General features: G+C 39.7%; 1 protein-coding gene across 13 annotated transcripts in view; it reads right to left on the bottom strand.

Annotated features, from left to right (window-relative positions):
- Inpp4b (inositol polyphosphate-4-phosphatase type II B) overlaps positions 1 to 16,989 on the bottom strand; it is a 757,204-nt gene that overhangs the window by 115,736 nt on the left and 624,479 nt on the right. For all 13 annotated transcript variants that reach the window (XM_075976561.1, XM_075976565.1, XM_075976570.1 and 10 more), the window contains 2 exons: positions 15,215 to 15,392; positions 2,347 to 2,550 (listed from right to left, as the gene is read on the bottom strand). In XM_075976561.1, coding sequence (XP_075832676.1) covers positions 2,347 to 2,550; positions 15,215 to 15,392 — 382 coding nt within the window. The remainder of the gene's footprint in view (positions 1 to 2,346; positions 2,551 to 15,214; positions 15,393 to 16,989) is intronic.

Genomic DNA, 16,989 nt, shown 5'->3' with positions numbered 1-16,989 from the left:
CAAGACAGTCCTGAATTCAGACTGAGTCGAGTGAAATTTTATTAGCAGAGGCTATCCCACAGTATCCCAACCTTTGTTTCCACATTTTATGTCTGTTAATGTGTTTTATCTTCCCTAAGACTCTGAACTTCGGGTGGGGACCTAACATGGCTAATCTTCCCATTTCGAAACCTACTGGACTGAAGACCTCAAAAACTATCTATGGGACAGCAAATAAGGGAGAAAGAAGGAGGGTGGCCAGTTTAAATAGCAGGGAAAGTAGGGCTTGGTGGGAGGGACCACAGGAAGGAGAAGAAAATGGAGAAAAGAAAGTACTGCCACTCAAGGTTTTTTCTTGATTCGGGGAGATTAAACTTGTTTGGTTAATTAAGTAAAATAATTTCTTGAAATTCACAATCCATATTTTTATATAAATACATATCTGATATTCCTATGTATATGCCTGATTTATTTATACATACCTGACTTGTTTCATATAGTATGTATATATATGCATATATATCTCACAACTAGGGGTCTCTAGGGATAGATTTGGTTGTCATAATAAGACTATAAGCCACACGTTTTAACAAAGAAGTACGTATCAATCCCCCGCCACAGAATCTGACAAGGCCTGTCCAGGCAGTAAAGCATCACCTACAGATAAACCATTTATTGTATATCCATCCTAAGAGCTAAGCAGGACAGATACAGTTTTCATTATACAGCGGGGAAAATTGAACTTCAGAGAGGTTAAGAGGTATGCACATCTTGGAGCTGTAAATAAATCGAGGAAGGTGAAGCTAAATTGACTTGCTCGTCTGAAATGCTGTCCTGTGGGGAATACAAGCTTCATCAGCAACAGCAGCTCTTACTCAGCACGCGCCTCCCGAAGCGTGTAGATGTGCTTCCTGTGGTCAGAATTTTATCAAAAGAAAGATCAGTTGCTCTCTCATGGGCCCTCAAACACTGTTCTAGGGGCCCGGGCCTCTCCAACACCTTACCCTAAATGCTCTTAAACACTAGCTAGCGAGAAAACAATTTTTAACTGAAAATGTAACATGTAATGCAGCTAGCACACTTCTTTTGTTGAACATGTGATACCACAAGGGATACCAGTGTGCATACACATGTGTGAACACATGCATATATAAATATACATTAACCATAGTGGCACTTAAATCATTAATATGCAAAGACTCGTTAATAGCACGTTGTTCCTCTGCACCCTTCCTGCTCCTTCCATTCTATTTCTTTCTACTAGAGTTCGTTTCACATCTTTGCTTCTTTTGTTAATTTATCTTCACCTGCAGTTGTGCACATGCATGCACAGGGACTACGATGTCATAGTCCTGCCATGCACGCACAGGGACTACGATGTCAGAGTCCTGCCATGCACAGGGACTATGATGTCATAGTCCTGCCATGCACGCACAGGGACTATGATGTCATAGTCCTGCCATGCACAGGGACTACGATGTCATAGTCCTGCCATGCACGCACAGGGACTATGATGTCAGAGTCCTGCCATGCACGTACAGGGACTACGATGATGTCATAGTCCTGCCATGCACGTACAGGGACTACGATGATGTCATAGTCCTGCCATGCACGTACAGAGACTATGATGTCAGAGTCCTGCCATGCACGTACAGAGACTATGATGTCAGAGTCCTGCCATGCACGCACAGGGACTACGATGATGTCAGAGTCCTGCCACGCAATCTATTCAATCACAGAATCACCAGATGATGGGATTTAAGAAACCTTCATGTTCACTCTCGTTTAAACATGAATACGTTTTATTTAAAAAAAAATATGTAAGTACATCTTCACCTAGCAACAATAGAGATACTTGCATTCTAGTAGGGCTGAAATGTCTTTTGGGGGCAATGGGGTGGTTCAAGACAGGATTTCTCTGTGTAACCCTGGCTGCCCTGGAACTCGCTTTGTAGACCAACCTGGTCTCGAACTTGGAGATCCAGCTTTCTCTGCCTCCAGAGTGCTGGGATTAAATGTGTGCACTACCACTGCCCGACTGACTTTTTACTCTTCTTTTGAAAAAGTTTTAATAATTTGTGCTTAGAAATGAACAAGGAGAGGTATTATAGGATTTTGTAATGTTGGTAACTGAATTCAAAACTTGTTCTTGGTTATAAACTCAATTTATTTGGTAACATAAATAATTTGGTTCAGGAATATAATTTTCACATGAGACTTGCTCCTAAGGAAAAGGATGTGGCATCTATCTACAACCATATTGAGACTGGTTTCCAGGGTACTTTTCACGAGAAGTGAGCTTTCGTGTTATATTTACCACATTTCTTGTGGCTAAGCCATGAGAGCAGACGCCATGAGAGGACTTACCCACTCTTCCTCATCATAATCAGAATGGTGTGGTATGGAGTCTTGTCTTCTCAGCTGAGGGGGCTCATCCAGGGGACAAGTGTCCTCTGTGCTGTCCTTAGGAGACGGTGGCTTCTTAAGGATGCCTCCTGGCCTTGCCGTGAAGAGAGCCAAAAGAGCACTCCTGACCAGCTGATCCTTGAAGGCGTGTACAAAAAGCTCAGTCTGGAAAGAAATTGATAAGGATTAGAAACCCAGGGTAGGCATCTCTGCGCAGAGCTGTGACAAGGTCAATTGCAGATTTGTTGGTATTTAAGTAGGGCATGTGTGGCGGAAAAGCACAGGCACCAAGGAGGGAGAGTGATTCATACCAATCAATGGGAAATAGTTTGGTTTGGGGATGCTGCCGAGGATTAGAGTCCTCGTGTTTTAAAATGTACTTACTATAAATACCATCTGTCATCTCAGCCGCTTCTCTTTGTGCTCCACAGTCTTCGGAGGTATATGTCACTGAGGACAATCATGTCAACAACTACCTGCTATACCTCTCAAGCAATCCCGAACACATCCCAAAAGAAAGCCTGATCATGCTACGTCTATTTTATATTTAAAGCAGAAATAGAAGCTACAAGGGGGCTGGGAGGAACTACATTACAAAAAAAAAATTCAGAGTGCTTTCACATCATGGAAAGATCTCAACAGATTAGATTTCCCTATGATAATATTTGCTCTTTTACAATTTATTAGCAACCTCAAACTGTCTCCTTAGCCACATCATGCCAGCAATGCGATGTTAATGAGGTGACGGTTTAGGTTGGCACGGAAGATTTTACAAGCTAGTGGTAGATACCTGGTAAGTGCCAGAATAATGAGAGCTTGCTACCAATAAAGAGTTTCACAGCTGCACTTCGCAATTCCCTGATAAAATGTTTAATAGCTTCATGCTGTAATAGACTGAAGGATGCAATAGTTGATTTTCTTTAATATAGTAAACTTAACATGTCTGTGACCTAACAGTGTGTTCAAAGACTAGAGAGATAAGCCAGCATTGGCCAATATGGTTCATAGCTCAGTTAGGAAAGGACTCTTTATCTAAGTGCTATTTTTTGAAGGTTATTGATATCATCATCCATTCATGTAGCAAGCTCAGATGCTGCTAACTTAATCACTGCTATATTTCAAAGTAATTGTTTCTTGGTCTACTCCCAAATCCAGCCAACAGTGCCATGGCTAACTCAAGGTTAGTAAATTTTCTCTGTCTCTCTTTGTGAATTTCAATATATAAAGAGATTCAGGTAATCCCTATGCAATTAAGTTCCCAAATTGTTTATCATATCTGTATATTTTATTCTTTCCAATAATAGATCATGCCATCCTAAAGCCGGAACGGACCTTTTGGCTGATCCTTCATTAATCAGATATAAAATTGTATTCGCTACTTCTCTATTGTCATGATATCATACCATAACCAAGGCAACTTAGAGATGAAAGAATTTGTTTGGGGCTTAGAGTTTCATAGGTGAGTCTATGATGATGAGGGTGGGAAGCTGGCAGCAGGCAGGCAGGCAGGCATAGTGCTAGAGCAGTAGCTGAGAGTTCACATCTCAATACACAGCCAGGTAGGTGTCAGAACAGCTGGGACAGACGTGGGTGTTTGAAATGTCAAAGCCTTCCCCCAGGGACGCATCTCCCCCAACAGGCCACATGTCTTCTGAATCCTTTCCAAACAGATCTACCAACTGGGGGCTAAGTACGCATCAAGTGGGGGCTAAGTATCAACTGGAAGCTAAGTATCAAATGTACGAACCTATGTGGGAATTTCTCATTCAGATCACCACAAAAAAGGAAAGAAAATGAAAGAAAGAAATATAACAGTCTGTGTTAACACACTGCTCATTGTCAGCTCGGATAATTCAGGCTGCGAGATGCCTAGCAAATTCAGCAATCCTTCCTTATTGCACCCCACACCACGCTTGCAAGCAGTCCGGATGTTTGTGTCCTTCTTCCCTCCCTCAGTATGAATCCCCACACATTTTAAAAATCTACACATGTCGGAACTAAATCTCCCTCCTGCGAACTGCCCATGGAATTATTGCTGGTACAAAAGTTCATTGACTGTTGTCAACATTAAACAAATGTATTAGCTACTCTGTAAGAAAACAATAAATGTGAAAAGCTGAATATAAAACACTAACAATTGAAAAATACTTTAGAATAAATTATGAGAAGTCAGCTAGCTTACAATGGAAAAGCACAGTGAGTGTCCACTTATGCAATGTGTTAAAATGACAATGGAAGATGCAGAACGAATAATGAAGAAATTAGCTGGATGGCACTCTAGCTACTCAGTGTGCATGCTGGAAAATGGGCAAACACGCTCTCTACATAATTTCTCATAGTCTGCATATACCCATTAGTGCTACTTTATTAAAAATGCGAATTTACTCCCTTTCAGGATAACCAAACTTTTGCTTCTTGCTAGTTTCAATACATTCTTTTGATTTATTGTTAGAACAACAACCAGACTCCTTGGCATCCCTGCTACTACTACAGCTTAAATTTCTGCAATACTTACACAATTACCATGTAGAGGTGTGGTTATTCACACAAACCAGAACCTTCTAAAGTATATGACTATTCACATCAACTGGAACCTTCTACCGTACTTAGATATTTACACTAACTGCCATCTTCTACATCAATACGCTATTCACACCAAGTAGAAACTCCTATAGTACTTGACTACACCAACTCAAATCTTCTACAGTTCTTGGCTATTCACACCAACTAGAAATTTTTATAGTACTTGACTGTTCACACCAACAAGAACCTCTGCAGTCCATGATATCACTTTTCTTCAATATTTACATAATTACTAAGCAGAGGTGTGGCTATCCGTACCAGCTAGAGACTTCTGCAGTACTTGAGATCACTTTTCTGCAATACTTACATAATTACTATGTAGAGGTGTGACTATCCACACCAACTAGAATCTTCTACAGTACTTAAGATCACTTTTCTGCAACACTTACATAATTACTACATAGAGGCGAGGCTGTTCACATGAATGAGAATCTACAGCACTTGAGTTCACTGTTTTGCAATGCTTACATAATTAGTATGTAGCGATGTGGCTATCCACACAAACTAGGATATTCTACAGAACTTGGTATCACTTTTTCCCAAACATGTACACACAGACTCTCTGCTTCATTTATTCGAATCTCATTTCGAAGATAATGCAATAGTTTCTTGCAGACTCTCTTTTTACAACCAGGACTTCTTTTACACAGCTAAATACAAAGTAACAACATATTATACAAAAGCCATAAAAGCTGAGCTTTGACTTTCTGTTTCTAGGGAAAATTGTATCTGGATCATTAGGAGCTCTCTGGACCTTTTGAAACCAGCACACACAGAATCACATCTCATCAAAAAATATCAAATATTCCATTTGCGAGATCTGTGTGACTTGAGAAAATGTCTTAGTTTTCTTGATAAGCATTTCTCATTAAATAAGATGAGTAGAGGTTAGATGATTTATGATTAAATGAGAAGGTTCTGGAAATTACTAGTTCACTTATTCCAACCCATTTGCATACGGCTATTCTTGTATCTGACTGTGTAAGACGAGGGGAGACAAACTCAGGGGATGCTGTAATCTCGGTTCTGAGTCACTTATTGATTCTTCTTGAAACATTCTTCCTTTTTGACTCAGATCACATTAAGTGGAGAAAACAAATCGTGTTAATGTGTAACAACGGTAAACCACATAATTCATTTAAAATGTTGGCTTAACTGTATAGTCAACAATGAAAGAATAGACTCTGAACCTGAGGATGAGAATCTATTTCATGTCTTTCGGGATTTTAAAAATCTATTTCATGTCTTTCGGGATTTTAAAAATGAAAAAAAAAATGCTAACTTGGAAGTGAAATATTTTACCCTTATGGCATTTTTGAAATTCATATTTCCATTCATCTATTCTTCAAGGGAAAACACAGGATTACCTTGAAGTTTAAAAGTACTAAAAGTTATTTCTCTCGGGAAAGCCAAAGAAAAATTCCCAGGCTTCTGAATATTGATGATAGGAGAGTGGTTAGAGCATGCTCCTCTTTCCTGCTAAAGAATACAACAAATTCAGTAAAATCTATTCTCCTTAGAATTTCATTCTCATTAAAAACAAATTCAAGGCAATGCTGATCAGACTGCACCTGCAATACAGAAGCAACTGTTGGCAGAAGTAGGTGACAGCTATTTTGATAGTAATGCATACAGCAAGAAAAACTCTATTTTCATATTTTATAAGCTTTATTTCAAAAAGAAAATATTTTTATATTCCACCATTTGGTATAGTGATATTTTTAAGAATTCCTTAAGGGAAATTATAGTGAGCAGCCAGGAAGTTACAGACACCCTGGGTATTTATGTAACATGTACATAACCTTGAACAGACGATTCAACCATCTCTCAGTTTATACAAAGTGCGCTTCCGGCCTGTAGACGGCTAAGTTCACTATGAAGTGTAAACTTCTTTCTTCTACTTGCAATCCTATTTTGTGACTGAACTTGTTGTAAGTTTTCCTTTTGTATCTTTTCACCCCCTGGTCATTCTGGACACTGAAAGCGAAACCAGGAACTTAAAATCATTTTCTTAAAAGCATTTTTTTTTCTCTCTTGGAAATACAACATTCCCTCATAGTCTCAATTTCATCATTATACTCAGGTGTCTGTAACTGTCTCCACATACATTCTGAGCCATCTTGAGCAACTTAAAGCCTTTCCAGTAGAGTGTCAATCTGCACTCAAAGTGGGATCTTGTCTTTGCTTTGATTCTGTTAGCTTGTGTTCTAAGATATTCCACCCGACGACATCACTGTTATAGCAAGCCAGAATGCAAATTCCTGGGACATTTTTCCATGACCTCTTTATGTGGGATTGCTATCCAGTTTCTTCTAGCTAAACCCTCCCAGTAATGTGAGATTTATACCCTTTCTTTACAGCCACATAGTAAATTGCTTTTCCGCAATCCGGGGAACACTTGCCACAGAACCTTTATGGAGTGATTTACTTTTCAAATGCATTCTCTTTTTTTCTACAGGATGATAGTTAAAAGCCACAAAAACTAAGACACAAGCTATAGAGTCTTAACCCTGAATAATGGATGAGAATTTGAATGTTTAGCAAGGTCTCCCAGAAGTGTGACTGGCATGATATGATGCCCAGTACTGACCAGAAACGCAACATACCTTCGCACTCCGCCTCTCTGTTGCTATAGGACTGAATTGTGCATGCAGGCCACATGTGCAGACAAGCAGAAGTCTCAGTCTGCACTTTTGTCTAAGACTGATTCTCTCTTTGGTTTGCGCTGCATTCACCAGGATGCCGGGTCTGTGAACTTCAGGAGAGTCTCTGTTTCACTTTGCACCTTGCTGTAGGAGTATGGAATTATATGTCTGTTTCTCTGTACCCTGCCTTCCATGAGTTCTGGGAATACAGACCTGGGTCTTTAAACTTGCACAACAAGCCTTTGCCGACTGAGCCATCTCTCCAGTCCAAAGAACAAGCTATTGGGGCAACTAACTCCATAACAGTTAGGTGGCTAGGGATCAGTGTTGTATGAAGGGGAATTTTAGCTCTCTATTTTTTTATTGGCATGAACCACCTCTTGCTAGCTGCTTCCATAGGTGGCGGGTGGAATCTCATTTGAACTGCCTAGTTCAATAGGTGGTTAGTGGACTCTCATCTGTATTTCTCTGCTGAGAAACTTTGCAAGTACTTCCTTCCCATTCAGACATATTTGTGGTGCCTTTTTAATATGTTTCCATTTTAATTTGGCTGCTGACCTATTAAGTGGCATGAGCACCTTCGAGATTCTGGTATAGGACCGTTATGGGACATGTGTTCTCCATAATTTTTTCAGGTTCATGACTTGACTTCTCTATTTTTTAATTAAATATTTATTTATTGTGCATATGTGTGCATGTATGTATGCATGTGCACCACAGGAAGCTTTCGGAGGTCAGAGGACAACTTGCAGGAGTCATTTCTTTCCTACTACCATGTGGGTCCTGAACTTGAACTTAGGAGGCCAGGCCTGGACACAGGTGTCTTAATTCTTTGAGCCACCTAAAAAGCCCCTTTTTAATTTTACATTTTCTTTAAGATTTTACCTTTTATTATGCAGAGCTGTCTGTCTGCCTGTCTGTGTGGGTTTGTGCACACAAGTACAGTCTCATGGAGACCAGTAGAGGGTGTCAGATATCCTGGATCTGGAGTTTCAGGGCACGTTGTGCAGCCTGATGTTGGTGCTGAAAAACCTAACTATGGTCCTCTCTGAAAGCCTAACTATGGTATTCTCTGGAAACCTAACTATGGTCTTCTCTGAAAACCTAACTATGGTCTTCTCTGAAAACCTAACTATGGTCTTCTCTGGAAACCTAACTATGGTCCTCTCTGAAAACCTAACTATGGTCCCCTGGAAGAGCCATTGACTTGTTTAACTGTAGAGCCACTTTCCCAGACCCCACCTTTAATTACTTAATGATGTATTTTCAAACATTAAAAATTTATATTTTTGTTATTATCTTTTGAAAATCCCATTTCTCATATTTACAATAATATACAGTAAATAGTATTTTCATCGTTAATCTATCCTTTCAATATTTGGGGGGGTCCTGAATATGATCAAGATTTATAATATTCTCAAGGAATTAATAAAGAATATTTAATATAGGATAAAAAGTGTAATTTAATAAAGTTATCCGTGTATCATTTGCTTGTGGAGTCAGAAGAGGGCAACACTGGAAAGAGTTATAGACAGTTCTGGGCTGTCATGTAGGTGCTAGAAACCAAAGCCAGGTCCTTTGCAAGAACAATTAGAACTCTTAACCACTGAATCACCAGAATTTTTTTCAATACTAGTTTGGTATTTGTTTATTTATTGGAATACGGTTTGATTTTATATTATCAATTGCTCAATTTGTATTGTAGTCTATTAAAGACTGTGTTGTTCTGACGAAAATTTAGGTTACTTGAAATAAATGAGACTCTCTTAAGCCTTGTTTTAAAGTCTTATTCATGTGAGTTAACCACAACTCATAATCTAGATTTCTTTAAGCTTTACTATCAGACCCAAATATCTGAGGACTCTACTCAAAAAATACCAAGTATATCTTTTCCCTTTGCTGTGTGAACATAAAATATTTATAGCACAGTTTGAGAACTGAGAAAGTTTTGTTGGCTAATGTCTGGTATTTCTTTCCCTTGACATGTGGTTTATTCATAAGCATGGGTCAGATAAGCAAAGTCTTAAACACTCATTTATAGAGCTTCAGAGTCCTTTCTAGGTTAAGTTCCATCTCCCTTAAACTACACTGTGTGAATCAAGCCAACTCAGAATTCCCAAAGCCTAGCTCCTGTCTTTTCTTTGAGAAATGCCTTTCAGATCCTCTCTCCTGTACTACAGCCTGAAAGCGCCTTAGAAAGTAAGCTGGGCATGCACAAGGATCCCCAGTCCTCAACTTTCTTGCTTGAGGAGGATGATAGATGCATCTTATCACGTGTAATACCTTCTGATACTGGCTATATCCCATGCAAGTCAAATGCTTAACATTATCTTTGACATTGTCTTTGCTTTTTCTATTCCCTAATTAACCAATAAATACAACTTTTCATTGTATAGCATTTCACTAATTAAATATTTACAATTTGACAGGGATTTATCACTTCAACTGCTGAAAGACTGGCTGCCAGTGCTGCCATGACAGACGTTCAAGGAAACCTTGGGTTTCAGAAGGAAATAGTTATGTATAGTATTCTGTGGAGGAGAGATTCCAGGACTGGAATTTCTTCTGTACATTGTGAGTTTAGCCTCTAAGGTTTACATGCCATTTCTTAAACATTACAGTATTGTGAAACACCCTGTTCTTTGAAAATCCAAGGCTGTAAAAGTTAACAGCCGTGTCTATGTAGAATTTATTTTATAGCATCAAGTACAGTACCATGCACAGTTAACTGCTCAATGGTGCTTTTTGTTGAGCAGGACAATGCTGACTTCCTCTGGAATGGAGGGAGAGGTGGACATTTCAGAGCCAATGTCATTCATATTTCTGATCAATGGGATATCCATATGCTATCTACATTTTCTTTACTTTTAGTTTGAATTTATTTACATTATATATTCCTTTGAATTTTTTCAAAGATCTTATCTGTATTTTAAGGAAGAAAAAATGCATTTTTAAATCATCCTGATATTAGGTACTCATATCATTTGCTAAAATTTTGACTTTTATGTGAAGTTGTACCCTTTTTTGACAGAATTCACCTAAATTCAAAATTTTTTATGTGTTAGAACAGTATTGATTAAATTGCATCTTTAATATTTTTATGAACTAATAAGCCACCACAATGAACAACTGCCCACTAGAAAACATATTAGGATAAAGACTAGAGATGTAGCTCAGTGTGTTTGGCTGGCATGTGTGAGACCCTGTTTAATACCACAAAGAGATATATACAAAATTTTAAATCATAATGCAACTTAGCTGATTTTTTGTGGTCTAGGCAAAATTACATAGTAATTATTAATGATTGTGAATTTTCCCTTATGCTCGCTACTGCACATATTCCTTAGTCCAGTAGATCACGCATATCTTCAGAGGTATATACAGTGGTGTAAATTATGTATATTTTCAAAGGTATACACTAGTGTAGTTCATGCATATTTTCAGAGGTATACAGTGGTATAGGCCATGCATATCTTCAGAGGTATACAGTGGTGTAGGCCATGCATATCTTCAGAGATATACAGTGGTATAGGCCATGCATATCTTCAGAGGTATACAGTGGTGTAGGCCATGCATATCTTCAGAGGTATACAGTGGTGTAGGCCATGCCTATCTTCAGAGGTACACAGTGGTGTAGGCCATGCCTATCTTCAGAGGTATACAGTGGTATAGGTCATGCATATCTTCAGAGGTATGCAGTGGTGTAGGCCATGCATATCTTCAGAGGTATACAGTGGTGTAGGCCATGCCTATCTTCAGAGGTACACAGTGGTGTAGGCCATGCATATCTTCAGAGGTATACAGTGGTATAGGCCATGCATATCTTCAGAGATATACAGTGGTGTATTTCATGCATATCTTCAGAGGTATACAGTGGTATAGGCCATGCATATCTTCAGAGGTATGCAGTGGTGTAGGCCATGCATATCTTCAGAGGTATACAGTGGTGTATTTCATGCATATCTTCAGAGGTATACAGTGGTGTAGGCCATGCATATCTTCAGAGGTATACAGTGGTGTAGCCCATGCATATCTTCAGAGGTATGCAGTGGTGTAGGTCATGCATATCTTCAGAGGTATACAGTGGTGTAGGCCATGCATATCTTCAGAGGTATGCAGTGGTGTAGGCCATGCATATCTTCAGAGGTATACAGTGGTGTAGGCCATGCATATCTTCAGAGGTATACAGTGGTGTAGGCCATGCATATCTTCAGAGGTATACAGTGGTGTAGGTCATGCATATCTTCAGAGGTATACAGTGGTGTAGGTCATGCATATCTTCAGCGGTATACAGTGATGTGAGCTCAAATACGATTCAGCTAGCGACACAGCTTATGTGGGTGCTAACAATTGTTTAGCATTTCTGTGCCCCAGTTTTTACAATGGGAACACTAACGACTTGATGGGATTATCAACAGTGAATATTGGAAATGATAGTAGCTACCACATGTAGTTGTGAACACTGGGAACCTCACTGTAAAGGAGCCTTTAATTGATCCTGAGGCAAATTCATTCTTCTCTGCCATCATCATTACAACCATCACCATCAAGGCTCTGGAAACTCTTGTTGGAAAGAGAGCTTTTCTTCTGTTTTTATGCTACTGTGTGCCCCTTGGGTCAGGCACAGGGACAAGAAAAGAGTATGAATTCAGAAACATATATACATTTTTACAAATTGTTTGTTCTTTTGTTTAGAAGAAGAGGGCACAGTCCCACGGCACAGTTTTCAGTAGCAGCAGAGAAGGCAGGAACTGCTTTGGATCAACAAATATAAACTCCTATCTGAATATGCCCGCAGTCAGCTGAGATTTCCTCTTGTTCTAGCTTTCTTAGTAGACTCGGGGTCACAGTCATTGATAATACCTATCGCCATGATCTCTGGGTGCCAATGCTTACCTACGAGCAGAAACACTGCTACCTCAGCTCTAGACTCAAACACCTCCCTCAGCATCACTCCGTGCTGTCCCGAGCCTGTCTCAGACAGCCCAGTTTACTGTCCTCAGCTTCCCCTACTGTGTCCAGATAGATGCTCAGGGCTGAGTACACAGCAGGAGTGAGCACGGACAGATGCTAATATTTCCTAGATAGTCTGTGGCATCAATTTCTAGTGCAGAAACGTTAAGAAAATATTCCCCAATATATTAGTTTAGAAACAATAAAACAACGACATGTCAATCAGATGCTTTAGTATTGAACGCATGTGGAATGATCAGGTCTTGAAACCAAACACACAGGATGAACATATATAAAGTTATGCTGTATAGGGATTGGTGGAAAATGGGTAGGTTTCAGCTGTCCTTGCCTCTAAGGCACCAAAAATCAGAGCTATGAAATTACAAAATATCCTAACTTGCTTCATTCTTTGAACTCTAAGATCATGTTTATGCCTTAAATAACTTATTAAATTCATTTTAAAAGTGAATGGTATCTCAGAGTGTGGTGGTGCATGCCTTTAAACCCAGCACTCAGGAGAGGCAGGAGCGTTTATGAGTTTGAGGCCAGCCTGGTCTACAGAATGTACTCCAGGACAGCCAGGGCTACACAGAGAAACCCTGTTCAAGAAAAAAAAGTGGATACTATCAATGAGTTAGCTTTGATTCTAATCCACAGAATCATAATAAATTTTGAAACATAAAACATTCTAGCATAAAATATTAGATTTTATGGAGATTTATGATATCTCTAAAACATTTTATTCATGCTCAACTCACAGACTAAGCCTGAGAAATTCTTTCAAACACCATGTAGAACTGTTAAATGAAACTCAAGGCCTGAATTTTTAAAGGAATGTGTAACTTACAAACACAACTTTCGGAAGATCCTATTAGTTTCTAGGGTACAAATTTATCAGCAGACAGAGCCTGTCTACTCAACAGAACACCTGAGAAGAATCTGGAGCGATGCTGGATTAAAGGAGGAGAGATACCCTCCCCATCCCTGCAGTGAGCCGTGTGATGTACAAGCTGACACACCCATGTCCAGCGCACAGAAAGACTAGAAACACCATGCTGCGGATGTACTAGCTGCTAAAACTTTCTGCTTAGGTGAATTCAGAAAAAACATCATCTCCTTCCACCACCCACCCACAAGAGAGCCGCATCAAAGTGAGGTGACATTATTTTGCTGTACTTAATCATCTTTGGGGTTTCCTCCCGACACACCCAGTCCTAAAGGAGTTTTCCAAGTTAAAATAATTTTTAAAAATGAGTAAAACACTCATTTTACATAAAGTAACCTGGCGTAGGTAGATAGACCACAGAGGCTTTACTAGGAATGACTCACACCTTAGAACTTTGTGGCTTCTGTACTTTATCAGATTTTTAGAGCTTTCCTTTGTGAAATGACGGTAACATGTCCCCAACAATTGTGAAGTTTAAATAAAATATCGTAAGGCCTGGAGTCCCTTCCTTTCTTGACACAAAGTAGCTCCTGGTAAACTTGGCAAGCATTTCTCTCCTTTGCACACAACTGTGGACACATCTGTGGGGGCATAAAAAGCTACTCGGTTTAAACGAGGGATCTTGAGTTCTTTTTGTTTTAATTTTATTTGAAAAGTCATTTGACCCTTCTGAGCAGAAATTGACTATTTTTCAATTAACTCAGATCTTAGTTTTCTCCTATAAGTAAAATGTATGCAGAAATGTACAATTTAAGGTAAAAAAATTTTTTAAGTAAAACATACTTATTAGCAATGGACATAGATGCATAAAAGCCACAGCCATGCATGACACCCAGTTTCTATAGATGTTGTCTTCAGAAAAACAAAGACCCATAGTGTTGACTTATGCTAGACTTATTAGAAGTGTTTCGTTTGCTTGGGTTCTTCACTGCATAGTTATTAAAAATGTCTTATAAGAGAGCACACAAAGTGTGGACACATAGACGACAGATGAGCTCAGTAGGACGCTTCATTTTACATTTAAAATCTTGCTCTAATTGATCCGTTTTCACCTTGGTTCGAGGGAATACAGTAGTTCTCATTATCTATAGAATCTGATATTGTGCATCTACCCCAGACCTGACCACTGTTATTTGCTGTAGATATCTAGAAAGTCACTCTTGGAAAAAACACAGTGTGGATCCTATCATGTTTTAAACAACAATCAATATTTTTACAGTGCTGGTAATCTTTTCCTGTTTGATAATGGTGTAGAAGACAAAGGGAGAGGGATGAATTGTCCCATGCCCCTGATGGGATTCACATCAAGCATCCGCTTCAAATCACGTGACACCCCATCCAAATGCACAGATACATATGCATAAAATTATGCGCTTATCAGAGGAAAATAATTTTCAAAATCTAATTTATTCACTTACTCAGACCGTAAACCAAAAGAAGGAACAAAAATAGCAAGGAAAAGAGGAACTGTATACCAGGCAATAACAGGTTTCATTTCCTACCAGAAGAAGAAAGAACGCACACAAAGCCCACAGAGAGAATGAAGCCAATTCATTTTGATCCTGGAGCGACTCTTTGAAGCTTCCTTTTAACCTGGTCTCTTACATTTTCAGATGCCATGAAAGGTGATGTATGCAGGAGGCAGCACTTATGGGATTGGGGGATTTCGTTTTCCCCACTGGGGTACAGATTTGGATCTTACTTTTTCTGAGAGCATCTTTAAAGAACTCCTCAAGCTGTCTGGAGAGCGCTGGCTGGCGGAGCTGAGCAGCAGGTCGGCGTGGGTTGCTATGAGAGGCTGCAGCTGACTGATGTGGCTGAGCACCTCCTTTGCCTTGGCTGTGTTTTCAGGTGAATAGTAAATAAACTGGTAGCCAGTGCTGCAACAACAAGGACGGCGGTTAAGCAAAGCACAGAAGGCATCAGCGGCTCTCAACACCTGACGAGCGGGCCCCAATTAGCCCCATTCATTATTAAAGAACAAAGTTAACAAGTTTACCATGTGCTGAAAGTTTACATAAAGGGAAGGCTAGGTGAGGTAAAGCCAGCTTGATCAAGCAAAGGAAAGATTTAATGTGATTCCGTATGTGAAGAATTACTATAAAATGGCTGGCGACATAAATCACTAAGGCATATCAGGCCAAACAGTAGACTCTCAACCCCCACAGTCAACTCCATCACAGAATAAATCCTGACTTGCAGCTCACCGGGCTGCCAGCCCCTTTGGCAGCTTTTACATCCTCACTAGGGAAGAGGACCCGTTACCTAAGCAAATCTGTAAAATGGTTCAATTTAGAGACACTCACATGCAGAGACTAAAACAGTGCTTGGGAGGAAGGAAGCATCCTATAGATCACCTATATTTTTCTCTATGACACCGCCAAGCATAGGACAGGAACAAATGCCATGAACTCAAAAATGGCGAGAAAATAAAATCAACTCCAAGTGGCCAAATAGGCCATTCTATTTTAAAGAGAAAAAATTGAATTTAAAGATCTGTTAGCTCCACAGTTGTTCTTAAAATCTAGCTTAAAGACTGAAAACTGGTCATTACTTAGGAATCTTTGACTTTCATAATCAGTACATAGGAACTGCTGGGAGCCTGGTGGGACGAGGGGTTCTGTGCAGCGAAGGAGCTGGAAGCATAGAGCACTGTTTGCATCCCAGGATGGACAGGGAGGAAAGTCAAGCTAGGGGCAGGAGAATGGAGAAGGAGGCATTCACAGGTTTGGTGAAAACTTTTTACATCCTTTGTAGCCAATATCCAAACGCCTTGCCTTTGAAATACCTGGGAGTCTGTTTTGAGGACTTGTGAAATATTTTCCTTACAGTTACTAGCTAAATTATTTAAATCCCCTTGATTCCGTTTTCATTTTTGAAAGCTTAGAAATCGTTGAGAAAAAAAATACTATTTAGAAAGCAGTTTTTCTCTCTCTTTTCTGGGTTCTTCGAAGAATTATTTAATACTTTAATAAGATGATGTTTTACCAGTATACAATATATTCCCCCAATTTATGTACTTTTTGCAAAGCAATTATGAACAATGTTCTTGTATGTTTGAACTGATCGCACGAGAGCACAAGAAAGTGACGGCAGACACAGCTTTGGGAAACTAAGAGGTACACTCTAGTCTGGACAGCCCGGGGTGCATTCTGCTTCCTTTGATTGTATTGCCTGGGAGGAACACTGCAATGTTCAACCCACCAGTCTTTAAGAAATTAAACAACTCGACATTTCTTTTGCAAAGACAACAGTTGTGCAAAGATGTGGCATGAAAATGGGGGATGGTTCTTGCTATCGGACAGTGGAGGTTAGAGCGCTCAGGCCTCACTACATGCCACGCACAGAAAACAGTGTGCAGTGGGTTCACGGTGGCCTCTTCCCTGACCTATTTTCCTGCTACAAATGTCTGCTTCCTGATCTTATGGGGACTGACAAGCTCCCCAACGGCTGAGTCCTCAGAAAGCTAAAGTGCCC

The sequence above is a fragment of the Microtus pennsylvanicus genome, chromosome 6 (assembly GCF_037038515.1).
Source record: "Microtus pennsylvanicus isolate mMicPen1 chromosome 6, mMicPen1.hap1, whole genome shotgun sequence".
In the NCBI taxonomy this organism is placed as follows: Eukaryota; Metazoa; Chordata; class Mammalia; order Rodentia; family Cricetidae; genus Microtus; species Microtus pennsylvanicus.
This window is presented reverse-complemented; position numbering and strand designations above follow the sequence as displayed.